This window comes from Pleurodeles waltl, chromosome 5 (assembly GCF_031143425.1).
Source record: "Pleurodeles waltl isolate 20211129_DDA chromosome 5, aPleWal1.hap1.20221129, whole genome shotgun sequence".
Classification (NCBI taxonomy): Eukaryota; Metazoa; Chordata; class Amphibia; order Caudata; family Salamandridae; genus Pleurodeles; species Pleurodeles waltl.
This window is the reverse complement of record NC_090444.1, coordinates 153,395,164-153,421,787: the sequence shown is the minus strand read 5'-3', so window position 1 is coordinate 153,421,787 and position 26,624 is coordinate 153,395,164. Positions and strand designations below refer to the sequence as shown.

General features: G+C 45.2%; 1 protein-coding gene across 2 annotated transcripts in view; it reads left to right on the top strand.

Annotated features, from left to right (window-relative positions):
• DEGS1 (delta 4-desaturase, sphingolipid 1) overlaps nucleotides 1-11,127 on the top strand; it is an 85,614-nt gene extending 74,487 nt beyond the window's left edge. For both annotated transcript variants that reach the window (XM_069233827.1, XM_069233828.1), the window contains exon 3: nucleotides 8,990-11,127. In XM_069233827.1, coding sequence (XP_069089928.1) covers nucleotides 8,990-9,136 — 147 coding nt within the window. In that variant the 3' untranslated portion in view covers nucleotides 9,137-11,127. The remainder of the gene's footprint in view (nucleotides 1-8,989) is intronic.
• The last annotated feature ends 15,497 nt before the right edge of the window (nucleotides 11,128-26,624 follow it).

The window sequence follows — 26,624 nt, the reverse complement described above, 5'->3', positions numbered from 1 at the left end:
CTAGTAAAATGGAGAAAAAGAAGTCCACGAGCCTGATGGAAAACAGCGAGCATCGCATGTTTTCTTTACTTGGTCGCTGCGCTCGAGGAGGGCTAGCCACCGGAAAAGGCATGACGTATGCTTGCCTTCGACTAATGAAAACAATCAGATTTTATTAGGGAAGCCCACGAACCAATAAACACTGATGTGAAGTTGACAGGGCTCCGAGCCCTTTTCTAAATACAAAAGCGTCTCGCTGCGATACGCATGCGTGAGTGCATGCAATGCAGGCTCGACCCTAAAAAAGAGTCAAATGAGTGACAAGAAAGCGAACCAGTGGTAAGTAAGGGCACTATAAGTCGTTGTTATGTCCACAAGAGGTCTTTCAAGAACCGACAGCCAAAAGTCTGAAAATAAAAACGTGTAATCCTAAGGGGAAGGTATAACGTAAGGCAAAGTTTTACTTCAAACTAAAAATCGAAAAAGACAGGTTAAGGTAAAAGGGGGCATGGGGTGAACGAGCCGAGCCGTTATGTAGTTCATATTGACTGATTCCTATGTCATGTAGTTTGAAAGCGATTAAAGTAAACATGACTCTGGCCTGTGAATGTTTAAAAGTTGTGGAAATGAGGATCCATGTGGTGCCTTTGGCTGTTGTCATATGATGGTGACCCCTCACTTTCTGTTTCATACCATAAGTATGTAGACCCTGTCCACCCGACTTCATCCATGATGGCTCCCTTGGAGCCAGTTTCAGTGTTGTGCTTGGAGTTGTTAGTAGTGCTGCTGTCAAAGTTGGCTGAAATTATCTGAGCGGCACTAGAGAAGGTCAAAACTTGCCTTGCAGAAGTGCATCTTGCTAGGGCCCACAGATGTGACCAGATGGACTAGTTATTTGGCTCTGCTCCTGTAACCATGCTTGATGAGGTGCACAGAAGATGTATTTCATCAGCAATACAGATAGCTTGCAGGCTGTTCCAAAGCTCAACAGACCCAGTGGAGGTCACCCTCACAGCCAGTCCTTACACCTTAGCAAATGTACTACTCTATTCGTGGCAGTGGTGGATCTAAAAGTTGCGACAGATCTAGTTTCCTATGTCGTCTGCTGAACTAGCTCCCTCAAAACCTCACTCCTACCCGACCCCTCCTTGACACTGCCATTTTTCACTGGGACAGTGGTCTACCGCTTTTCAGGCCCCTGGGTCATCCATTACCCTTGCTAACCATTCATCTGAACCGTCCTTCTCACAGAACATGCTGCCTAGTGTGCATGTTGATTATGGAAGCAGAGGGGGGCGTAGACTTGGGGCTTCCAGAGGAAAGGGCATGGAATCTTATTTCCTTTAGCTTTTGGTTCCCCAAAAAGACAGAGGTTTGAGACCCTTTCTGGATCTCTGCCTTTTGAACCTGTTCATTTGGCAGGTCAAGTTCAGGATTCAGTCTCAGACATTTTTTGCTTGCCCTGAATGGGAAGAAATAGTTGGCATCCCAGGACCTCCAGGATGTTTACTTAATTCTCCAATTATAGTCGCTCATAGACGTCTCCTTAGGTTCTCCATGAGGTTCACTGCAATGGCCCAGCATTATCATCAGGGCCATTGTGAATTATGGGTTTCTGCAACCGCAGAAATTTCCACATAATTATACATTGGCCACATAATCCATCATTTGCTACATAATTTGCAGATTTTAACAAAAGTGTTCTGGTGCGGAGGATCCTTTGGAGTAGGCTATATGCCCCTGAGGCTCTGTTGCATAAATGAGTTGAGCATAGCTCCTCATCTGGCCATGGATGCTGCAAGCTGCCTTTGCTCCAAGGGTTTGGTCAAGCCTGTCTTTTCTTCTGGGGGCAGTCCTACCGGTCTGTTCACTGAGAAGTGAGTCAAATTCCTAACCTGGGGGTATATCTGGATCCATTCTCCTTTGGGCAGTATTTACAGTACTCCCAGTGTGTTGGCGGTAGACTTCTCTTCATACTCTTCAAACACCCCTGCATTTATGACAAGCTCCTGTGCTTCGCATGTACTGCTTAAGAAATTCAGTCATTCAGAAGCCTCAGGGCAACAAGCAGGACATCCCTGGAGTGTGTACTCTTTGAACCAAATGAGTTAGCAGTGGAAGCCACGGCCTATGCTTAGTTATCTTACCTGGATCAGCTGTGGTACAAACTTGAGCAACTGACCCTACTGAATTCTGTTATTGAGTGACAAGTTCAGACAGGGAGTAGTGTTAAGTTCCCTGTGAAGGGTACTTTACCATCAAAGATTAAGATATTGTCTTCATTAACACACCCAGAAAGTCCGCCTCCCCCCTTCATATCGCAAGCCAAGATATGCGGCGTTCCTTAAGGCTGATCTCTCAATCCCACACTTTTTAACATCTGCATAGCCCCGCTCACAGACCTCGTCGGAACGCACATCAACATCATCTCCTATGCTGACGACACTCCGCTTGTCCTATAGTTCTGTGCTGAACCCTCCACAACAAAGGTTAACTTCCACAAAATCATGAAGGACATCTCAGCATGGATGAGGGTCAACTGCCTAAAACTCAAAACAGACATGACAGAAGTACTCCTCTTCGGCAAACACACAGCCCTCTGGAACGACTCCTGGTGGCCTGCGGAACTTAAACCCACACTGAAAGACCACGGCCACAACCTCTGCATCAACCTAGACAGCAAGCTCTCCATGAAACGACAGGTCAATGCCGTCTCCTGAGCCTGCTTCCACATGCTCCGCAAAATCTTCAAGTGGCTTCCCATCAACTCTAGGAAGACTGCGACGCATGCCCTCATCACCAGCCGGCTGGACTATGGCACCACACTCTACTCAGGCACCCCCAACAAACTCATGCAAAGACAACCGATGATCCAGAATGCAGCCGCCAGATTGAACCTCAACCTAGCCAAGAGAGCCTATATCATTGAGCTCTTGAAAGACCTCCACTGGCTCCCGGTCCATAAGAGATGCCAATTCAGGCACCTAACCCATGCCTACAAAGCCTTCCACGACCAAGGACCTGCCAATCTGAACCACTGGATTCACTTCCACCATCCCTCTAGAAACCTCTGCTCCACCCACCTTGCCCTCACACAAATCCTCCCCACCCCCTATACGCCACTACCACACCAGAGGACGCTCCTTCTCCCATCCTTCGTCCAAAGCCTGGAACACCCTCCCTCCCACACCTCGCCCATGCCAACCGATTTCAGTAAAGGTTTAAAGACTTGATTCTTCGAATGAGACCCACAGCAAAGCACCTGGATACTGTCGCAGGTTATAAGCTGCGCTATATAAGTACAACTTGATTGACTGATTAAAGTTTTTTTTTTTTTTTCTTCGGGCCAACATTGTTCAACCTATATTTGATATGATTATAGGACTCCTGGTTTTCTCTCAGCGCTAGGCAGCTCACCAGTTTCTATTTTGGCTTACACTGATAATTTGATTATATTAGAGCAGATGCCAGTGGTCCTGCAGTTTCTTTGGGACACAGTATTTTTAAAAGTGAAAAGGGTAAATTGGTAAAACAGTGAAACTTCTGATGAACACATCCATAGAAAGATAATTGTGTTTGGGGCAGGGGCAGTGAGAACCATTGTCAGTGGCCTTATGCTATCATTTACAGAATTATTACAGAAATACAGGATTGTTATTTAGGGTGGTGACTACTCACTTCCAAGGAATAATCAAAATCCAAGTAAGGGTCAACCCTCAAAGTCACTAAATTAACCTGAACTCAGGTCCCGGTAGCAGTGGCACTGAGCAGACAGGCTTATCTTACATGCAGTGCCAAAACACTAATAAAATCAGAATGAACAACCATAACAACCTCCAATCAATTTAGAGAAATTGAGTAAATTTAATAATCAGTGGTCACAGTACCTAGCTCTTCTGTGGACCAAACAACCACAGGAGTACACCACTTCTAAGGCCTCAGGGGAGGCACTAGGAGACTCGCATAGAGTCAAGCAGAGGGCAACAGCAGGGTTCAGTCCAGGTTTAGTTGTCACTAGTCAGCTGGGTACCGCCAGGAAAAGGCTTCTAGCAGCTTGTCTCCCGGTAGCCGCACAAGGTCAGCCAATTGATCATTGTAGTCCACTTCCTTGTCCTGGGTACAAGATGGATCCGGTCCAGTACTGCAGGGCTTCTCTTGGGTACAAGAGGGATCCGGTCCAGTACTGCAGGGACAATAGGTCCATTCCTCTTGTTATCGTCCACAGGTCTAGAAAGTGTTCTAAAGTGGATGACTCCTGGACACTCCCTAACCAATGCCGTACAAATTCCTAGGCCACCCTTCCCACTCTTTCAGTAGGTCCTGCTTACCTTATTGCAAAGAGGACAAAAATGCCATGTGTGATGGCATTTTCAAGTTGGTGATAGTCTTCTGCTACACTAAACATTGGCTCTGAGGGTGTGTGTGGAAAGTATACTATGGTAATCCTAGTGTCTTCCCACAACTAGCACTAAAATCCAGTTGGGAGCGGGTTCTGTAGCCTCAGCTAAACCAGAGACTGAAATCTGGCAAGACGAAAGCAGAGCCTTTCAGAAATCAGACAAGGGATCCACAAGAATTTTGCCATCCCTCTTCTCTCCTTTTAAAAGTGTCCCCCAAGTATTACATGTGGTTCAAAATACCCGTTGAGCAGGATTTAACACTGTTCTGTCAAAAGGAGGCCAACAGCCCCCATTCTGCATGTCTGTGGAGTTCAAAGGAATCATCTCTGCCTATTCAAGTCAGCCAGTTGTTTGCTACTGCGAGGCATTACACACCTATTTCGCTCATTTTCAAGGCGGAGCACATGCTGAGAGCTGAGTGCCTTTTATGTTAGTTAGCCTCATGACAGTTTAGGCAAGTAAAGGGTAACTTACTAAAAGTTACTTTTCCTTAATATTTATTGAAGGTCCGACTTCACCATTGAATAGAATTTGTAATACCTATTAAGAAAAGTTGTTTAATTATTAATGTAGGTTGTCCCATTCCAGAGATACACTATTAGACTTTTAATATATACCCTGGTTTGCTACATAAGTCAGCCATGCCTACCTCAGTGAAAATAGCTGTTAGGGCCTTTTCACCTTAGGAACATGTTCCAGAGACCAGGACCTGATGCTCAAAGTGGCACCCGAGTCCTCTGTACCCAAAAGATTCATCAGGGTGCAGCTTGGTCACCCAGAAAACGAGTTAGCGCCCAGGAGAGAATTGGTTGTGACCACAATACTGGGTTACTGGTAGCCCATTGACAATTGGACTTCTACCAGGACCAAGAGGACTTCAAGGAACATCAACTCAGGTACAAGGACCGCCTCACCCTCTTTGTGGACCAAGGAGTATCCTCGGGAAGACGCCCGTTGACCACATTGCATCCACAGTATCCTTAAGCATCTTCAGTATCCTGTATCCCTTGCATCAGGACCACTTTCATAGGAAACTACACCAAAAGTTAAGTGCCTGGAACTGACTGAAAACTGCTTCACCTGCTGAGGTAACTGTTTCTGAGGGCCTAGCCGGTCTCCCCTGACTAGCTCAGTGTCGGAGTTTGTCGCCACATATAACTGTAACTGACCGTAATACAACCAGACAAAGTTTTTGCTCAAAAATATTTGAGGATTAGTAAAAAGTAAATAGTTACTTTAAAATCCATTTATCCAGAAACTTCTGGTGCTTCTTTTTCATCGTAGTGTCTGAAAAACATAAAAATACAGTAGATTTGTATAAATTGGTGTTGTCTATTGAGTGTCTTGTTAGTTTTCGTCTTCAATTATTTTGGTGCATTTTTAATGCTTTAAACTTGTTTCTTTGTGTAAGCTTTACTGCTCACAGCCCTTGCTACCTAGGTTTGAGCTTCGAGGGTTTAACAAATGTAACCTACTGTTCCTAAAGGGGTTAGTAAGTATATTACACAGTGAGGTTGCAAAACCACACCATATAATACACTCCGTTTTTTCATGTATACCATATACTAGGGACTTAAGGCAAGTTAAATGTTCCAATCTGGAATTAGCCAATTAAATCATGGTTTAACTGGTGAGCACAGTCACTTTAGAACTCTGCAAGTTTCCCCTGCTAGCCAGCAAACAAAAAATGGAGTCCAGCAAATATCCAGGGTGATCATGCAGAAAAAGTGGATTTTTTTACACCTATTGATTTGGAGTAATCAATTGATCAAAGTTTCCATAAAAACCTTTGATAGCTAAATGGGCTGATAGTATTTCAATAACAGAGGTGGCACTGTGTGACCCTTAGTGAATGTTTTCAATATTCAAATAATCTCCATTAGTCCAGAATACCTTTAAAGTACTGGTTTATGAAAATAGATATAGTTGCTAATAGGTTCGGGGATGACATTAAAAGACTTGGGAAGTTGAACTTTTGTCCACTATTTGTGAGAAGTTATGATCCCCTGACTCCTCAGTTAGTTGACACTGCACTTTAACAAAACGTGCCGACGTTGCACATTAGCATCATCAGAAGAGGCTCAAGTGACTGGAATCAACCAGGTTTTGAGCATTTTCCAGAATTTGAGCAACTTGGGCTCTGACGCTAAGAGCATAGGGAGAGCATGCCATTGCATAGCAGCCACTACTGAGAATTCCCTGCCACCGACCACCTTTCATCCGAATTTAGTATTGTAAATTGTTTTCTGGTTCACTGATTGTAGTTGGCTTGGGGGGGGGGGGTTACCACTTGAATGTTTAATGTAGGAGTGACCAGTATGGAGTGAATACTACTTTGGGTACCTGCCACATCGCTTTGAAAACAATGAGGTGTTTCACCAGAAGCCTGTGTAAGGAAGAGATGGCAGCTGATATATGGTCTCCGGATATCAAACCCAATCCATTCCTCGCAACATAGTTTTTGAATCGGTTGAAGTCTACGCATCTATTAAGTAGGACGACCCAGATAAAGTTATCCACTCTTGATCATATGAATGCATTCAATATCTTGAGTTTCAGCAATAAATTATATAGATGGAGAATGCTTTAAAGAAAGCGCAACTGGTATAAACAGGCTTTCAACTCTGCTGAAATTTGGTCTGTTGTAGTTGACTATCTATTTTGATGCCCAGATTTCTAACTGTAGGAATAGTGGTAGTCATTAGCTCAATAACTCTGGTTCGAAGCTGAGCTCCCAGGCGGTCGACAGGACAATGAGGCATAAAATCGGACTTATCCCCGTTTCATTTAAGATGCTTTGAGCTCATACAGTGACATACCTTGGTTGTGCAGTCCTGTAGTTGCTAGGCGGTGTATTGCTCCTCCCCCAGATATCTACATTTATCTGATTATTGTCCACGTAGAACATACCAAATCTGAAAGAATCCATCAAATAAGGAAGAAGGATAGTATACAGGTTAAAAGGCAAGGGCGGCAACATATCCTTGAGGCAATATAATGGATGCACATAGTCTTGTTAAGGACTATGACCACAGGGGTTTCTGATGCTGAACCTCTTGTAAGGTAAATGGGATTGTCAGTTAGATTGAATTGCAAATATATCAATAAATACATGGAGTTTTTAACATAAGCAAACAAGCGTTCTCACATGAGGCTAGTGAGATGGGCACTCATTTTATATTCTGCATTTCACTTTATAGGGCTAACGAACAGTATGTTGGCTAAATTGTAAAATTCTTAGATAGTAAAAACTGAAAGCAAACTAAGCAGTTTCTTGCGGTATTATAAATTCTTTGTACAAAGGTCCCCCAGAAAAAAAAAAATTGGTTTTAACAAAGTGATGAGGTTTCACGGTTTATGATCCCTGTCATTTTTATAATGTACCATAAACCGAGCTGTATTTTATGTGATCAGTTGAAGTCCTGTCCTTTACGCATCACCTGGCTGGTGCTGGTGACGATGGGTACCGAAAAGACCTATGTCCTGGCCATAGAGGCCTACGAAACATGCATGGAAAGCCTATCTCTGGGGCTGCTAAGACCGATCTGACGATTCTGATGGTCCTGCTGCTCTCTGGACCTTTAATTGAGTTCTCGCTAAGCTGACAAAAGTCATGAGTTAACAACCTTATGTGCCACCTAAAACATTTAGTAGAAGACACTTTTCTTATGAAGCTTAAAGTTGGCCATGTCTATAGATGAAACCTCGCCAACCCAGCTAAAGCCACCATTGCCAGGTAGGAAACATCATGCATTACCCGTTGTCCCAATGTATGGAGTCCAACCTCCGAGTGGTCAGGGCATGCTCCACCAGGGCTAAAGTGAATTCCCCACGCATGTGTATGTGTGTGTGTGAGATCTGTGCTGAGGGGCTACTTGGGCTACCCCACAGACATTCAGCTGACACCATGCTCGAGCCTGCATCGCACTGGTATCCTCCCAGAGCGATAGTAAATTTGGTCAGGAAGTAAGTACTCTGAAACCTCTTTGCCTAGCCCTAAACTGAGCAATGCTCTTTTTCCTTGTGCCTCCTTTTTGGTTTCCAGTTTTTGTCTAATCTGCCCACAAGTTAGTGCTGGGAAAGAGCCAGAATGTAAGAGTAGGGTAAAGTTCTCTTCATGGTGGCTCAATTACTTTTAGTCCATAGGCCCTTTACCGCTATTCACACCTTTGCAGAGACCCTTCTGCCATTGGTCAGGCAACGTTCACAGATTGGCTATGTCTTTTTGCTTTCAGTTTAAGGAGCCTGTGTAGGAGTAGGATGAGCGCTTAGAATACCAAGGCACATAGCCATGGATTGAAAGTTAATGAAGCAGATTGGGGTCCCACCGTTGGTGGCAGGGTTAACCACCGACTATTAATAGGATGAAGAGTAACATAGCTCTCATAAAGGTTGTCCTGTTAAATAGCACGGGATTTGGGTCATTAAATGTGCGATCAGCTTGGTGATGAGCCATTCGTAGGGGAATGCGCCTCTTACTTGCATACTGTTCTCAGTTGCATCACGGTGTTCCAGTTGTCAATGTGAAAATGTGTGTATCTTGTTTTCTTTACAAACCTATGCAACGTTGCTGTGTTTTTTAATTTACTCTTCGTTTTTTTTTTTTGTAGGTGAGGAAAATAGCAGCAGAATACTATGACAGACTGCCCCAGTACCAGTCCTGGGTGACTGTGTTATACGATTTTATAATGGATGACACAATAAGCCCATATTCACGCATGAAAAGGAAACTCACGGGTGAAGTTAAACAGGAGTAAAACGTGTCGCGAAATAGAACCAACATAGTATCCTGTGCAAGGAGCTCTGCATACTTCAAGCAACCACTTTCCATGTAGACTAAGCCTACTACTCAAGTGTGTTTGCTCTTCTTCATTGTTAGATGTATATTTATATTATCTGTATGAGTTTAATAAAGAACAACCAAAGCCAAGTTTATACACGTGGCATTGTCTAGACCTAGCCTACCTGCTCAAGAATTTCAATAAGATACATTTCACTATTTTTACAGCTGGTTGGCTCGTCGCCACTACATGTTTATTTTTTAATTCTTTAGTGCTCTATCATCTCTAAAATGCTGCCCTCTGGATTGAATTGTTTAGTCCCGTGCAACAACATCTTGCACGGTTGTAGCTAGGTTATCTCGATTTAAAAATGTTTCTTCTGACTAGGGTTGGATCAGCGTTTTGAAATATTCGACTATGCCGTTACTATATCTGGCAAGTTATTTTCTGTGGGACACAATTCATTTTGCTTTTCTTAACATTGCTGATTAGTTTGTAAAAGTGTAATTTCGAGGTTTTTTTTATGCACAGTCGTTTTAGTATTTTAAATTTAGTCTTGCTAGCTACAGAGGTGATTTTCCACAGATGTCCATTTAATAGGTTATCCTATCTGGCTTTACAGGTTATCGCCACCTCCGAAACTCTTTAGGATCAAATCATTTAGAGAAGTTTTTGTGTCTAGATAGCTTAGCATATCCTGTTCTCAGTGTTATATTTAAAATCGTTATGCTTTCACATTTTTGCAAAAAATGTACCTCTGCACACATTTTTGAAGCACTGTCTGCCACCAGAAGCATTTATTTTGCTTTCAGGTGATAGAAGCTTCTTATTCAACCTCTCTTGATAGAGAACATATTGCTCAAACCTTTTCTTCAGTTGTCGTTCATTTTGATTTTTTTTTAAAGACAAAGTGAAGTCGTCCATTGTACTATTTGTGCTGAGTGGAGACATTGGTGGATCAAAGCTTGCTACAACTGTTTCTTCAAACCCCGACTATTTGGAAATGATTGCACTTTCTAGTGAACGTTCTCGTTTGAATTCATGAATTTAAGATGAAAAATGTGCCATCAAGGTACTCTGTGAATAAATATATTGTGTTGCACTCAAATCTAAAATACCGTGTTCTTTCGGAGCATTATTAAATCGTAATATATCAAGTGTTTTTCGAATGGATGCTGTGCCTTGTTTTTTAATATCGGCAGACCACATCCATGGACTGCACAAAAACGCCTGGTGGTACCCTGAAGTGTTTCTACACGTGTCCTGTGAATCAAACTGTTTGTCAGATTATTAGTTGATTGACCGTGCAAAATCACTTTACAGAGAGATGACATTTAGTAATGTGCTTGTTTCCATTCAAACACAAAAGTTTTTTCTAAATAAATCTGGGGTGTCGCGCAACTCCTACCATTCCTTATCCCACCTAGTATGGCCAAGTCTTTTTTTCTTTCCTCTTTAACCTTTTGTAGCCATCCTCTTGGCATGGATAGAATTAGTTGGGGCTGACTGTGGAAGAGAAACCCACGTTGTGTGAAGGATATACGCTTTGTCTTTTTCCTCAGTCATTACTTCCCCATAGCCGCCTATGGGCATGTGGTGCCCGGTTCATTTTATGTGTAATCCATTTTACTCCTCTCCACACCAAACTCTAGCGCCTTTCTGAAAAAGAAGCATCAAACAGCAGTCCTGAACAGTGACCTTTTTCCTAACGGACAGGGTCACCATCCTGTTGGCGTAACTTGAGCATGCCCTAACAAATGTAAACATGTTATTCTGAACCGTACTACCCTACTGGCAGTTTTGATGCTCACTTTTTGTCAGGTTGTGTTCTTCCCCTTTTTAAAAAAAAAAATCAAGATGGTCCAATAACTGGACTCTGTTGTAAAGCTGATTCAACCCAATGTTGTCAGTATTAACAAATGATATGGCAAAACAGACTTTGGACTCATTAAAATACTTACCACCTACATTTGTTTGTTTTATGTTATGTCTTTTGCCTTGGCTGTTAGGTATCAAGATGCAATGGCCTTTGTTAGAATCTCTTTGCCACTGTTGCAATGTATTCCGAAAACAATGAAACCTGTGCAGTATAATTGCCATTAGCTCGTTCCTGTGGTTGTGCGTACTACTTCAATAAATCGGGTAATGTATAATTAAAAACAAAGCACAAAATGCCTCCAGGAGAGGACAAAATTCTATTCCGAAGGCTCTTTGCTTTCCTTCTGAGCATAGGTTACCTCCTGGCACTCTAGTATCTCACCTCAAACTTACCACCCACTGCCAACCACTGAGTCAGTTTTACATGCTGCGATTGTATGCTGATGATTGTGAGTGCAGAGCCCATGTGCAGTTTTTTGTTTCTTGATTTGTCAAGGCTTTCCCCCCAATAGTGAATGGAAAAAATAAAGGCTTGACTGGTATGTTTTTATTATTTTGGTGTCTTACATAGCGCTAACTGTACCCAACCCTGTTTCAGTGGGCTCTATAATGCGGGCACTACAACACAAAAGTCAAACACGCATGGTCTGTGGTAAAATAGTTGCATTTTAGCACATATACAAATCTTGTGACAAGCTGTACAGAGGCAATGAAGGCTGCAACCCAACAGAATGTACATATAAAATAAATGAGTCTGATACCATTCAAGATTCTGCATCAGCACATCAGTCTTGCAAATATACGGTTAAAAAATAACACTTTTAGTGAGAGGAGGCCAGATATCAAAGAATAAGTATGAGGGGGAACAATTATGTATAGTTAATAAAGGGAGCGTCCCAACAACATATTTCATTGTGGGACTGGTAAAGGATTCAGATGCGTTGACACTTGGGCAATAAACTCAAATAAGCCATATAGGTGAGTGATGACTGAAGTAAACTTGCAGGGAGAAACCCTAGATTGCAAACGTATTGTATATACATATATTTTGCATTATCATGGAAATATTAAAATAAAAACAGATGTAAAACAGAAAAAGATGAGTTGGTACAAAACATAAGCCTAACGCTGTATGTGGAGTTCCATAACTGCACATTGGCCTGCTGGGATAACAAAACATCACATACACACATATAAGGTGAGCAATGGTAGCACTTACAGTGAGGCGGAAGAGTATTGAGTATGTAGGAGATATAAATAATCAATTGGTGGCATGAGTAGAAATCACTAATTTACTCACCGGAAGAGAGCAAGGAAGTTGGAGGTGAATGAGCCGTGAGGCACGGAGTGAAAAACAGGCAAAGTGATTGCACTGTCAAGTGTGAGTGCTTTCCAAGGAGTGTGTTCTTAAGAAAGGATTTTAAAATCCAAAAAGATAAGGCATTCTAGTTTCTGGGAGTGGTGCATAAGAAAAATAGGGAAAGTGATGACTTTTTCTTGAAACACGAAGTAAGCTGCTGTTCCAATCAACAGAGCGAGATCCTGCAGTAAGAAGTAGAGAGATTCATAGCTTTATATAAAAGCCAGGCCGTTCTCGTAAACAGACGTGCTTCGATTGAGAACCATTTATGGTAATTGTTTGAGAAACCTTTCATATGTGCAAATTACTGCTCTATTTGAGGTAAATCTATTTGCTCATAAAACGTGCATAAAATAGTAGTAGCCTTACTCAGGACTTGGAAGTTACTGACAGTTTCAAATCCTGGAGCAAGACAAAATGTTTTTATTTCTTGAGTTTGTGGAGGTGGAACCTGGCAGACTTTCCAATAGATTGGATGTGACTTTTGAGGCCGAGATACGAGGCAAGCAGGAAACGTAAGCATTTAGCTGAAGTCTGGCAACTTTAAAAGGTCATGCCACAAAAGATCAGTTGCTGAGTCAGGTTTTGAGGCCCCAGAAGTCTTTAACGCATTGACTTTGAGATGTTTTTGCTCTATTTGTTGATGCTGTACAATCAGGATCTTGGCATGGAGGTGGATTCAGGAAAATCTAGTTTGAGGTAGACCTAGGTGTGGTATGTGTATTGATGAAACAGGATGTCAAGGTCTTTAAGAGGTTCTCCGAGAGGTTTCGCATAGATATTTGAAAGAATAAGTGCAAAGATAGAGCTCACGGGAAAGTGATGCGGCAGTTGAGAATATTCTGAGAGATGAGGGAAACCACTTCAGGGTAGTTTCATTCATCCTATTTTTCAAAGTCTGAAGGAGAGTTTGATGGTCTGTTGTAGCAGTACCTGGCTCCAGCAGGCAAATGCAGCTGTGGCCTTCATCAAAAGGATGTGTTATTCAATTGAGAAGATATATATTTTGTGATTCAGTTGGCCAGAAATGGGAAGCTGTATTGGTGTTTAATATACTTTTCTTCATTAACACCACATCGATAACAAAGATGTTGTTAGATCGTATATTAAAATATTTCAAAGTAAAGTGTGTGGACTGCTCAGAAGGTGTTAAAACGAACAGAATGTTAAAGTATCTCAACTCTTTGTTTCAGTTCTTCTAAAACATGAGGGAAAGCTTGTACAGATAGTAGCAGACACCATGATGTGACTGGTGACTTACTAAATCGACCTGATTTCTTCACAGAATGTTTTCTTCGTATAAAAGAGTGTGTTTCCTTTCAATATTTGTCTTAAGAACTATGGAACGTTATGCCCTAATGTTTTTAAGAAATGACTAATTGCATGGGTTCTTGCAAGGCTTTGAAGCCCTTTTAATTCATTAGAGGTCGTTGAGCATGTTAGTTGTCAACTGGGGGGGTCTAATTAGCACCATGATGCCATTTAGACAGCCATGTGTTCTAGAACTAGTAAAACGTGGCTGTGAGCTTTAGGAGTCGCATCACTGGAATTACATACACAGGCGATTGACTGTCGCCCTCTTCTCCTCTTTACCGGCTCATTGAGGGTAGTAATAGGCTGGTCATTTGCTGATTGGCAGAATGAGGGACTGTGGGTGGTTGGTTTATCTCAGGGCAGCTGAAATCTTGTTTTCTTCCAGGTGATTCAGGCACACAATGGTCCTATAGCGGTGAGCAGATCCTAGGTCTTGGGCTCGAGGCTGCCTATCTAGCTTTGCAGACCAACCGTTAGAAGAAGCCCAATAGTTCCATAGGTAGTGTTGGCATTTCCTTGAAAATGTGAGTGCTCCTCTGGCAATAGACGGAGAAGTCACTTATGTTGTGGCCATTTGATGAAGGGTGGCAGCAGGCAGCTGTGTGGTTAACTGGATCAGGATTCATTCCTGAACTTGTCTGAAAAGTCTGTATTTTGGAGCGTACCGGAATTTAGTACAGGAGGGAAAGGAATTTGATGTGCAAAGGTAGTGCTTTTGCAAGTTGAGCAAAAGGTAGAAGTAATTCAGAATTGTACCTCTTCAGTTGTTGCTTACATAGGGTGTTGTTGCACTGTTCTCTAAAAGGAAGACTCTTCCTTACTATCATTGCTGTGAAATATTAAGAGTGAATTAGCCCTGTGCTGGTGCTACTGGCCCACTCTTCTCCGAATGTGCAGCCAAACTGGGTACAACCAAAACTATTGTCATAACAAAGGTCAGAATATAGGTAGCTATGATTACTTTTAGTGAACCAGGAGGTATATGGACACTTGACACATACTTCTGAGAGCTACACCCCATGATAGTTCCTATGTGAAAAGAGAAATCCAGGATTTTTGATACCAGCCCAGTCATGCGGACCCGAGGATAAGTACAACCAGCAAGTTATTTTTGATGGGGAAACAAAACACACCACTTCTGACGGATACAACTACGTGTGGATTCCTCACCTAATGAATACTCCCATTGCGCCAGCATTCGATGGAAATCTTCTTCCTAGCTTCTGCACGTCGACGAGGACGTCACAGTTGCCCATGCAACGCCGTCTGACGTCATACAGGCAATAAGAGGTCCTCGCTGATGTGCCGACGTCAGTTCCCTTTTTTCCGTGCCATTCGAAACGGTTATCTTCGAGGGAGCTACTGTTGCTGTTCGACAGTTACAGTGTGTTTTTGGATCAATTTTTTTCTCTGAGATTACAATGTCGCAGAGAAAGTCAGGATTCAAGCCATGTCGTGAGTGCGGGGGCAAAATGTCGGTGACGGACCCACATTCTGACTGTTTGTGGTGTCTTAGTTCCGATCATGATGTTGACAAGTGTGATTTTTGTCAGCATATGCATCCGAAGGCCCTGAAAGAGCGCGAGGCCAAGCTTTTTCTGGCAAAGTCTAAAAAGAGGGAGAAGAGACACCATCGAAAATCCTCGTCATCGAAGTCTCATCGGCGTCATCTGGACTCCTGGCGCCATCGAGAATCACGGCGCCGGTCGAGTAAAGAGAGGTCTCGGTCGAGGTCACCATCGACTCTGCGTCGGAAGACTTGGGAGGTCAGTCCCACTGTCACTCCCCATCCGTCGATGCCGTTGCCTTCTCCAGCCTCACCGACTTCGCCCGGGTCATCGGGCCAACCACCTTCAGTGTTTGAGGTTCCGCAGCCTCAAATGTTTTCTCCGACGTTGCAGACGTCGGTTTCGCCTTCGAACCAGGCACCCCAGTACCTGGCTTTCCCGGCCCCTGGAGCTGATAATACCGCATTTTTAAATGCGATGTTCTCCATCTTCCAGCGGATGGCTGCAGGTGGTGGACCGGCTGGGCCTTCGGGCCCTTTGGCTTTCAACATGGGTGCTCCGGCTCCCCTTCGACCGGCACCCTTTATGCCCTTTCTCCTCCTGGGGAACGTGGGCTCGGCGTTGGAATCGGGTCCAGTGGCTCCTGAGGCTTCAACATCCTCGGCTCCGGCTGCTTTGATGTTTCAACCAGTGGCGCCGTCTAGACCTCCTACGACTCAGAAGCAGTCTTCTCTGCCTCCGACTCCTGGTTCGGCACCAAAGGTACCTGTGGCGCCTGTAGACCCGGCGTCGGACGGATCCAGGGATCGGCGTCGTTCTTCGACATCTGCTGACGCCATATCGACGCCGAGGATTGAGGAGAGGCTGCACTCGAGGAGGCTTGCTCTCCGCCTCCTTGAAGAACAGGAGTACCAGAGACAGAACCTGGAGGAAGGAGAGATTGAGGACTCTCATGAGGGCCTTCATGGGCTGGACACTGCTAGTGGCCTAGATACTTCCCCTGAGTGGGACTTGTCATCTCCTGGGGAGTATACAGAAGAGGCGGCCTCTTTTCATGCTATCAGGAAGGCAGCTAACTTCTTGGATCTTCCTTTGCCGGTGACTGAAGCCAAGCAGAATTTGTTGACCGAGGTGTTGCACCCGGCCTCTACATCGGCGGAACCACTTTTGCCGTTCAATGAGGCACTGCTGGAACCTGTTTTGGAAGTCTGGAAGAAGCCGGTGTCGTCTTCAGCTGTCAATAGGTCTGTGGCTAGGAGGTATCGGGCTGCACCGGCTGACCCTGGTTTTCTTACCAGACATCCAACACCTGAAAGCTTGGTGGTCCAGGCTTCCTGCTCGGCAAGGTCTGCTCCTGGTTCTTTTCCAACTGTGCCCTCCGATAGAGACTCCAAGAAGATGGACATGGCATCCAAAAAGGTGTTCTCGTCATGTAGCATGGCATTAAAGTCCACCAATGCTACATGTATTCTAGGAAGGTACATTAATGCTCTGATGGACGAAATTACATCTACGCATACGGAGGTCCCTCAGGGGCTATTGAATCTGGTATCGGACGCTCAAGCAGCTGCAACTCAGGTTATCCAATCTGGGTTGGATACAACTGACTCTGTGGCTAGAGCAATTGGCACTGCTGTAGTTACGAGGAGGCAGGCTTGGCTTCGTAACTCAGGGTTTTCCTCGGATGTACAGTCGACCTTACTGGACCTTCCTTTTGATAGGGACAAGCTCTTTGGTGCCAAGGCGGATTCGGCCTTAGAGAGGTTCAAGGAGAGCAGGGCCACGGCCAAGTCGCTGGGCTTGCAAGCCACTTCTTCTGCCTCCTCTAGATTTTTTAGGAGGTTTCGAGGATTTGGTCGTGGCTCCTCCTCCTCCTTTCGAGGGAAATTCCAGCAGCCTACCTCTGCTCTCTCTCCTATAGATCTTTTAGAGGGAGGGTAGGGTCCGTATCAGGGGAGCCTCTCAGCAGCACTCTGCCTCTTCCTCTTGAGGGGTGCAGCAGGGGAAGCAGCCTTAGGCTTCCACCAATTCCCACTCACTCCTTGGGGGAGGTTACTGTATTTTCTCCACAAGTGGGAGGTCATCACATCAGACTTCTGGATTACCAGCATTGTGAGAAAAGGCTACACCCTTCACTTTCGGGAGTTTCCGCCCCCCATCCCGCCCGCCCATCTTATTGTTCAGAAGAACACCTCCTGTTGTTAGAACAGGAGGTTCAAGTCCTCCTTTCAAAGGGCGCGGTGGAGTTGGTTCCAGAGCAGGAAAGGGGTCAAGGTTGTTACTCGAGGTACTTCCTGATTCCCAAGAAGGATGGTCGGTTGAGACGAATTCTGGACCTGAGGACCTTGAATTGGTTCCTCAAACAGGAAAAGTTCAAGATGCTGACCCTAGCTCAGGTGCTTTTGGCGTTGAACAATGGAGATTGGTTGGTGTCTGTCGACTTGCAGGTTGCTTACTTTCATATCCCGATACTCAAGTCGCACAGGAAGTATCTCTGGTTTGTGGGGGGGTCGCAGCACTATCAGTTTGCGGTCCTCCCGTTTGGTCTTCATCACCTCGAGTCTTCACGAAGGTGATGTCGGTGGTTGCGGCAGAGCTCAGAAGGAAGGGGATAGCAGTATTCCGTTACCTGGACGACCTGTTGATCAAAGCCAAGTCCCCGGAGCTCGTGTTGCATCATCTGCAGTCGACAACCCAGTTGTTGTTCGACTTGGGCTTTTCGGTGAACGTGCCCAAATCTCACCTAGAGCCTTCTCAGTGCCTCCTGTTCATAGGGGCAGTACTGGATACAACATTGAATCTAGCCTTTCCTCCGCCTCAGCGGATTCAAGACATTCAGGCATTGGTTCCAATGTTTCAAAGTGGAGCGGTCATTCCAGTCCTCAAGGTCCTACGTCTGCTCGGTCTGTTTGCCTCCTGCATACTGTTGGTCACACATGCTCGCTGGCACATGAGGGCTCTTCAGTGGTGCCTCCGAAGGCAGTGGTCTCAACACAAAGGGGCTCTCGAAGGTTCTGTAAAGATCTCCAGAGATTCTGCCACGGCTTTGAAGTGGTGGATTGCGGGCGACAATCTTTCTCGGGGAAGGCTGTTCACGCAACCTCCACCGGTGACCACGGTAATAACGGATGCTTCCACTTTAGGGTGGGGAGCTCATCTGGGGGACCTGGAGATCAAGGGGCTTTGGTCTCCAGTGGAACAGATGTTTCATAACAATCTATTGGAGTTATGGGCTGTACGTCTGGCTCTCAAGGCCTTCCTCCCATCCCTTCGCGGTCAGTCGGTTCAGGTCCTGACAGACAATACTACAGCGATGTGGTATATAAACAAGCAGGGAGGGGTAGGGTCGTACCTTCTCTGCAGGGAAGCTCTTCGGCTATGGTCCTGGGCAAAGGACCATCAGATTTGCTTGGTAGCAAATCATCTGGCTGGAGTCTTGAACGTACGTGCGGACAGTCTCAGTCGCCATTTCTCGGCCGACCACGAGTGGCGTCTCCATCCAGATCAAGTCCTTCTAATCTTCCAGATGTGGGGGTTTCCTCGGATAGATCTGTTTGCCCCCCGGGAGAACTCGCACTGCCCGTTATTCTGCAGCCTCCAGTATCCGGTACAAGGAGCGTTGGGGGACGCGTTTCAGAGGACCTGGTGCGACCAGTTGCTTTATGCGTTTCCCCCCCCCCATACCCTTGATTCCTCGAGTATTGAGGAAAATACGCCAAGACCGGGCCCAAGTAATCTTAATTGCTCCGGATTGGCCAAGGAGGGTGTGGTATTCCGACCTTCTCCAACTCTCACTGTGCCCTCCGCTCCGTCTCCCTCTCAGGGCAGACCTCCTCTTGCAGTCGCAGGGGCGGGTTTTACACCCCAACCTCCAGAGCCTGCACCTTCATTCCTGGAGATTGAACGGGGCAACCTGAGTTCCTTTTCTCTCCCGCCTGAGGTAGTGGATGTAATCTTATCGGTCAGGCGACATTCCACTAAATCTATCTACGCTAATAGGTGGTCTAAATTTGTGGTATGGTGTGGAGAGAGGCAGATTGATCCCTTGCGTGCTCATTTGTCGGATGTTTTATCTTTTGCTTTGTCTTTAGCACAGAGGGGTTGTGCAGTGGCTACTGTTAAGGGTTACTTGTCTGCCTTGTCAGCCTTTCTTTGTCTTCCAGACCAGCCTTCTTTATTTAAATCTCCAATAGTACTTAGATTCTTGAAGGGCCTTATGAATACATTTCCTCCAAATCCTTTTGTTATGCCTCAATGGGATTTGTCCTTGGTTCTAACTTTCCTTATGGGGTCCCCTTTTGAGCCTATGCATTCTTGCCCCATAAGATTGTTTGTTCTAAAAACAGTTTTCCTGGTTGCTATTACATCTGCAAGGAGAGTGAGTGAGTTGCTGACTCTATCGGTAAAACCCCCTTATACATCTTTTTATGGGGATAAGGTGGTGTTGAGGACCAAGGCTGCTTTCCTTCCGAAGGTTGTTTCACCCTTTCATTTGGCCCAGACAATTACTCTGTCCACGTTTTATCCTCCGCCTCATCCGTCAAAGGAAGAAGAGAGACTGCACCACTTGGACCCAAAGAGGGCGTTAAGCTTTTATATAGACAGGACAAAGGATTTCAGGCTGGAGGATCAGCTTTTCATCGGATACGTGAGAAAGAGGAGAGGAAAGGCAGTCCACAAGAGAACACTCTCCAGGTGGGTTGTTCTTTGCATTAAAATGTGTTACTCTTTGGCAAAGAAGGATCCCCCTGATGGTATAAGAGCTCATTCCACCAGAGCTAAGTCGGCCTCCTCGGCCTTGGCTAGGGGTGTTCCTGTGGTCGACATCTGCAAGGCCGCAACTTGGTCGTCCCTTCACACTTTTGCGAAGCATTACTGCTTGGACTCTGAAGTCAGAAGGGACGGCCATTTTGCACGGTCAGTGCTGCAGGATTTCTTGGTTTGACCATTCAGGCACCCACCACCGAGTGCGATACTGCTTTGGGACTCTATTCATTAGGTGAGGAATCTACAGGTAGTTGTATCCATCAGAAGAACGAGTTACTTACCTTCGGTAATGACTTTTCTGGTGGATACATTAGCTACCTGTGGATTCCTTACGGTCCCACCCGCCTCCCTGTTGCCTGTCTGGTCTAACCAAGTAATTCTTGAGTGTGCTCCTCTTGGTTTTGAGGATTGGTATATATTGTGTATATATGTTTAGATGTGTATATATATATAGTTCATATATTTATTTACTTTAAAAATAAAATAAAAAATGGTACGATGAATTCTCAGAATGATGTGTTTGTTTGAAATGTCATTAAATATTACTATTGTTCTTTCATCTCAAAGGCCTATTATTCTCAGTAAAAAAATGTGGTACTGAAGTCGGCATGTCTGCGAGGACCTCTTATTGCCTGTATGACGTCAGACGGCGTCGCGTGGGCAACTGTGACGTCCTCGTCGACGTGCAGAAGCTAGGAAGAAGATTTCCGTTGAATGCTGGCGCAATGGGAGTTTTCGTTAGGTGAGGAATCCACAGGTAGCTAATGTATCCACCAGAAAAGTTGTTACCGAAGGTAAGTAACTCGTTCATCTTGGACCCTCGGATAGAAAGTTGTGAAAAATCAAACACTTTTTCAATGTCGAGCAAAGGTGCGACATGGGAGAGGGGGTGTTAACGCGTGATGTAAAGGAAAAGTGAAGATGCATAAATTAATCATTGTGGATAAGTCTAGAATAAAACCTGCTTGTTTCCGTAAAAAAAACAGATATAGCATCAGCCTACTGGTCGGTATTTTGCAAGTATTTTATTATCCACATTTTGTGGGTAGAATTGAAGTGGTCTCAAGACAAGTCGTGCCAAGCTTCCTTACGCAGCTGTAGTGTTAGCTTTTTACAGTGGTAGGATGGAGCACTCCAGAGGACAAACAGACTTTATAAACTGATCTTAAGTGGGATTGTCTAAGAGGCTATTTATCATAAGAGTTTTACCACGTATTTCACTTAAATTGTCTCTCAATATGAGTAGCCCAGTAAATGGGTTAGATTCCTGCTCACTCTGGAGTTACTGATACTAGGGGTACTGACAATTGCAGGGTGGAGAAAATCTGGCCAATTACATGTTGGATCCCGAGGGCCCACTAAGAAGTGAGTTACCGAGGGAACTAGAAATTTTGAGTCTGATTCCCCAGGTAATTCTCCCCACTCCCTGATACTTTCCCAAAGAGAGTTTGACAGTTTTCAGTAACCAAGAACTCTGTATGAAAGTAGAGATCTTTTTTGTACCTGCACATCTCATCATTCCAATGGGTGGTTAACTGCAGTTGCCAGCCCTATTGGAATTAAGAAGCACTTGTAATGATGGTCAGAAGAGCTTACTTAATCTCTTCAGGGCTATTGTGAATTTCTCCAGTTATTGGACAAGTCGCTGAACAAGTGTTGTAGCTTTGGAAGCTTGTAACTGAGCTTAATAAACAACAAAATCAAATAACAAGCATTTGCAAAGCAATCTGTCTCGCATTTGCTTGAGTTAGAGCTATCATTGGTGTAAATTCATTACTGAACTTTTCTTGCCACATAAATTGGTAAACCCTGCTGCATAATTTGTAATCAGTAAATGCACATGCAGCCAGTGAGAATAAAAGTAAGTATACTGTTGCAGACCTCCCGCAAAGCACATGGAGAGTAAGCATTGAAGCTCATTCAGCTACTGCAATTTCTACCCCATGCTGCCCAGGTGGACTGTCAATTTCTGACAGCAGTCGTACTGAAGCGCACTGAGCATCTTCCTTCAGAGGTCACCGAGCAGCCACGAGGCGGTAATGACATTCAAGCACAGACCATCGACCCACATTTTGAACAGTCACCAGGAAGGGCAAATGTTTCTAAAATCATGCTATTCTGTCCTGCTGGCTTCTAATTTGGCCAGACAAAAAGGCTTACTGAAGAATGAGCTAATAGTATATTCTAATTATTTTAAGCGCGTTTAGCATGCTTCCTGTTAGATACATTAAATTAAATTATTGCGAACATTCATTCTTCTAACAAAAAACAAGCATTCATATCGCCATCTTCCAGCCAATTGATTCTTCCATACTTAACGGCACAGTCAGTCAAAATGAATAGGCAGGAAACAAAAATAAATTACAAAAAGCAAATTAACTTGTCTTGCGCAGAGTGTGCCAGACCTGGTTCACCCCGATCGGAACGGGTTTGTGCCGGCTAGAGACACCTCACATTATATTAGAAGGTTGATTCGTGTCATGCAGTATGCGAGGCGGGACTGGCCGAGGGCGAGCTGCCTTGCCCTAGATTTGGAGAAGGCTTTTGACTCTCTAGAATGGTCGTACCTGTTTAGGGTATTACAGCGGTTTGGTATGGGGCCTTCCTTCACCGGCTGGTTAAACTGTTATACACAAGGCCGCAGGTCCGGGTGAAGCTGGGGACTGTGATATCGGAGCCGATCCGAGTGTGCAGGGGCACGATACAGGGCTGCCCTCTTTCGCCGCTGTTTTCGCTCGCCATGGAGCCTCTGGTGGCGGCCCTGCGTACAGAGGGGAGTGACTGGAGCATCACTCTGGGGGACGGCCTGCACGTAGTGTCGTTGTATGCGGACGACCTCCTCCTGTACTTCAGAGACGTCATGCAGATCCCGTCAGAGGTTGGGTTGCTGCTACAGCGCTTTGCGATGATATCCGGCCTCAAGATCAACTGGTCTAAATCGTGCCTTTTCCCGTTTGACCCTGGGCTCTCGGATCCGGGGCACAGACTGGCTGGGAGTCCTGTTCCGTGGCAGCCATGCACGATGCAATATCTGGGTATCTGAATCTACCATCGCGAGGAGGATCTGGTTGATGGCAACCTCACAAGAGCGGTGTCTTCCCCCTGGTTTCTTTAGAGCCCTGGAGTCGGGCTGAGGGACTTTATCTGGAATGGAGGCCGATGCAGGGTTGCTCTGAAGAAATTGTACTTACCGCCCGACAGGGGCGGACTAGCAGTCCCTAATCTGGAGCACTACTACCTGGCAGCTCAGCTTCAGTGGGTGTCCAGGTGGTTGGCGGGTGTCCAGCTCGCAGACACGGCATCTGAGCGGGGTCCCTGGTCACCACTGCAAATTCTGCATTTATTTCTTCTGCTCACGTGTGTACCGGCTCTGCGACAGCTGTTCCTCAAGGTAGCCTATAGATGTTTTCGTAGATCCCTCCGTCTCACAGGGCGGGTAGTCCCGTTTGCACCAGCCCTGGCGCTGTTGGGCACGCCGCGAGGTCCCAGGGTCACATCGGACTCTGAGCTACACGCATGGCATGAGGCGGAGTTGTGTACATTGGGCGATCTTTACGAGGAAGGCCAGCTGCTTTCGTTCACTAGGCTTCAGGAACTGGGGCTGCCGTCCGGACAGTTCCTACTGTATAGTTCCTTGTTGCGGGCCCTGAGGTCCGGATGGGGGAGATATATCGGTGGCTCCCCACACGCATTTGCTGATTCAATACTTACAGGTGTTGGGTTGGGGTCGACGCTTGATTAACTGGCTCGCGGATGCACTGTGAACTCATACTGTCCTGGAAAGTGACGCGCTGCGTGTGGCCTTGGAGGAGGATGTGGGTAGTCCAATCGCAGAGGTGCAGTGGAAGTTAGCTCTTTCAGGCCACCTTAGCATACCCCGTAATTCCAGATTTCGGTTAATTCAGTTCTACATTGTTCACAGAGCCTACCTTACTCCGGCCCGATTTAATAAATATTTTGCCCGCCGAGACGCGGCTTGTCCCCGCTGCCACAGTGTGGGCGTAGATCGGCTGCACATGGTGTGGTCCTGTCCTAGTTTGTGCTCCTACTGGAGGGTGGTAGTCGGCAATTTGTCGGACTGCACAGCTCAGCGGGTTCCGTTCACTTGGGAAGCGTGCATACTGGGATTATTCCCCAGAGGCAAGCGGCATAGAGCGGAGGTGCGTTTCACGGACCTGGGACTTATTGTGGCAAAGCGACTGGTGACTCGTAGGTGGAAATCACCAGACCCCCCATTGGTGCAGGCTTGGAGATGCTCTCTTGAGGTGTGGGCAGGGGCCGAGGGAGCAGCGCTGAGGAGGGAGGAGGTGTTGGGGCAGCGCCAATTTCTGTTGTCGGCTGGCTGGGAGGAGCTGCTGTTGCGATTGCAGAACATGAACGGGGACCCAGAAGAGGGGTTTGGTCTAGTATGAACGAGAACCCGTTAATGATATGGTGCGCCATGTTGGGGGAATGTGTGTGTGAATTGGCGTGATTTGATGCAGTGCTGGAAGTCGGCAGGGCACAGTTTGCTGGATTTGGGCCCGGCTCAGCCCCTCTGCCGGCATGCAGGATAGATACGGATTAGTCCTCAGCCCGATCAGGAGGCGATTGTATGGGAGATAATCGTATGGCTGTCAAGTAACCAGCAGTTGTTATTGTTAGTATGGTTTGTTTATAACATGTTTATAGCGTCTGCCTATTCTACAATTATACTTGTGCTGCAAAGTACGTGGTGGGAGCAATGGCACAGTAATCGGTGTTGTCTTGCAATGCATTTATTAAACGGTTCTTGACTGCTTCTTATTACCTAAGACCGCAGCTGTAAGCCATGTTAGTACCAGTGGGGTATTCCTGATAAGAGTGTGCTGTGGTACCCAACTCCTAGATGATTCAGAGGGAAAGCCTGAACCCGTACTACAGTTGAGTCGCAATGCCCAATCTGTTGTACTGTCATGTTGTTATCCAGCCGAGTGGTTCTCTAGATGTAGTGAAACTACACAATGCATTATATCTGAATGTCAATGGTTTACACTTTTGATGTAATGCTGCGATAAAATGCCAATAAACAGATTTATGAAAAAAAAGCAAATTAACTTGCATATGACTGGTAAATTGCATAAACTCTACCAATAGGTTAACCCATTCTGCCCTTTATGAAATGTTGCCTACACCCTATATTTAGAGGGCCATACGATGCTACGCTGAGTTGAAGGACGAATGAGTCAGTTTCAGGGACTCAACCCGCAAAAAACCAGCACGATATTGGCATATCGCAAGCAAAGTTTTGCAGTGTAATGATGCGTGCAGCTGCCCTGTTGCCTCTGTGTTGATTCTTATCCAAAAAAATCATGTGACACGTTTGGGGGGGGGGGGGGTTGTAGGGGAAGCATCCCACAGGGAGTAGGCAGCCTTAATATCAAGTACGAAATTGTACAGATTTCAAGCAGCGGTGATGTAGAGGAGAAAACTCTAGTTAAACGACAAAACATTTTAGCCTGAATGTTGACTTTGGCATGTTGTGTTTTTGAGAGGGTGGGTGGGTGGAGTTGAAATGGGTGGAGCCACGAATTTTACAGTGTGCTGTTCCACTTTACATATAAATAGATTACTTCTCTGTAAATATCAAATGGACTGCAGGTAGTCACACGCTACGTGTTGAACACAACCAAGATAATTGGGTAGGATTGCTACTACAAATAGTGACATCAATAGCATTTATGTGTCCGAAAACAACGCAGTTCAACTTTGATCAAACTTATGCTGTTTTCATAAATCAGAGTGTGAGAAACACGCAAGACTTTTAGGAGAAAAAAGCAAACGTGCGGCAGCTAGCGTTTGTTAACTTCATTTCATAGGTACAATTATTGTGAAAGGTCCTTAACTAAAATCTATTCTCACCCTGTAAACTATTTTCTGTTCTCCTTACTGTTTGTCCGCTTTAGTTTCGACTCCTAATTTTCACAGTAAAGACTGAATGTGTTTCTGGGTCTATTTTGAGTAAATAATAAAAATCAGTAAGTTTTAACATTAATGCAATTTTTGCACTCTGCCTCTTGTAACTGCTCGCCTCTGATGTGTGACAGGGCCACAGGCGGGAAGGGCCGTTGGAGCCGCAGCATTTACCAGCTTTTTGCTGCCAGCCTTGTTACACGTCAGAATTGAGGACCCAGTGGTGGATAATCTTCAGGGCGAGGAACTGTCCTCCATTTTAGTTGTAAGAAAAGAAACAACACACACGTTTGCACTCTGTGAAACTTCAAAGTAGCATGGCTGCCACTGAGCGTGAAGGAGAGACAAAAAAAACAATGTTACGTAAGTGGTAGTCATGCGAAGCACTCCAATAATGCAGATTGAGCTTGCGCTGTATGAAACTTCAAAGCGCTATGGCTGCCATGAGTGCGAAAGAGACAAAAGAAAAAAGGAGTTTGCTCACAGTAAAGCAGATTGACAATCATGTAATTATCCATGTAACAGGGTCGGTCTCCAAGGTGGTAACAAAGCAGTTTCAGGGTGGGACGAACATTAAGCATTTACCAATGACATAAGGGATTTTTGAAAGGCAAGCTCACAATCAAGTGAAAGTGATGGGCGTGAGGTGGACGTGATTAAAAGCCCACAATACTAACAACCGGTAACAAGCACTTGCGAGCTCAAC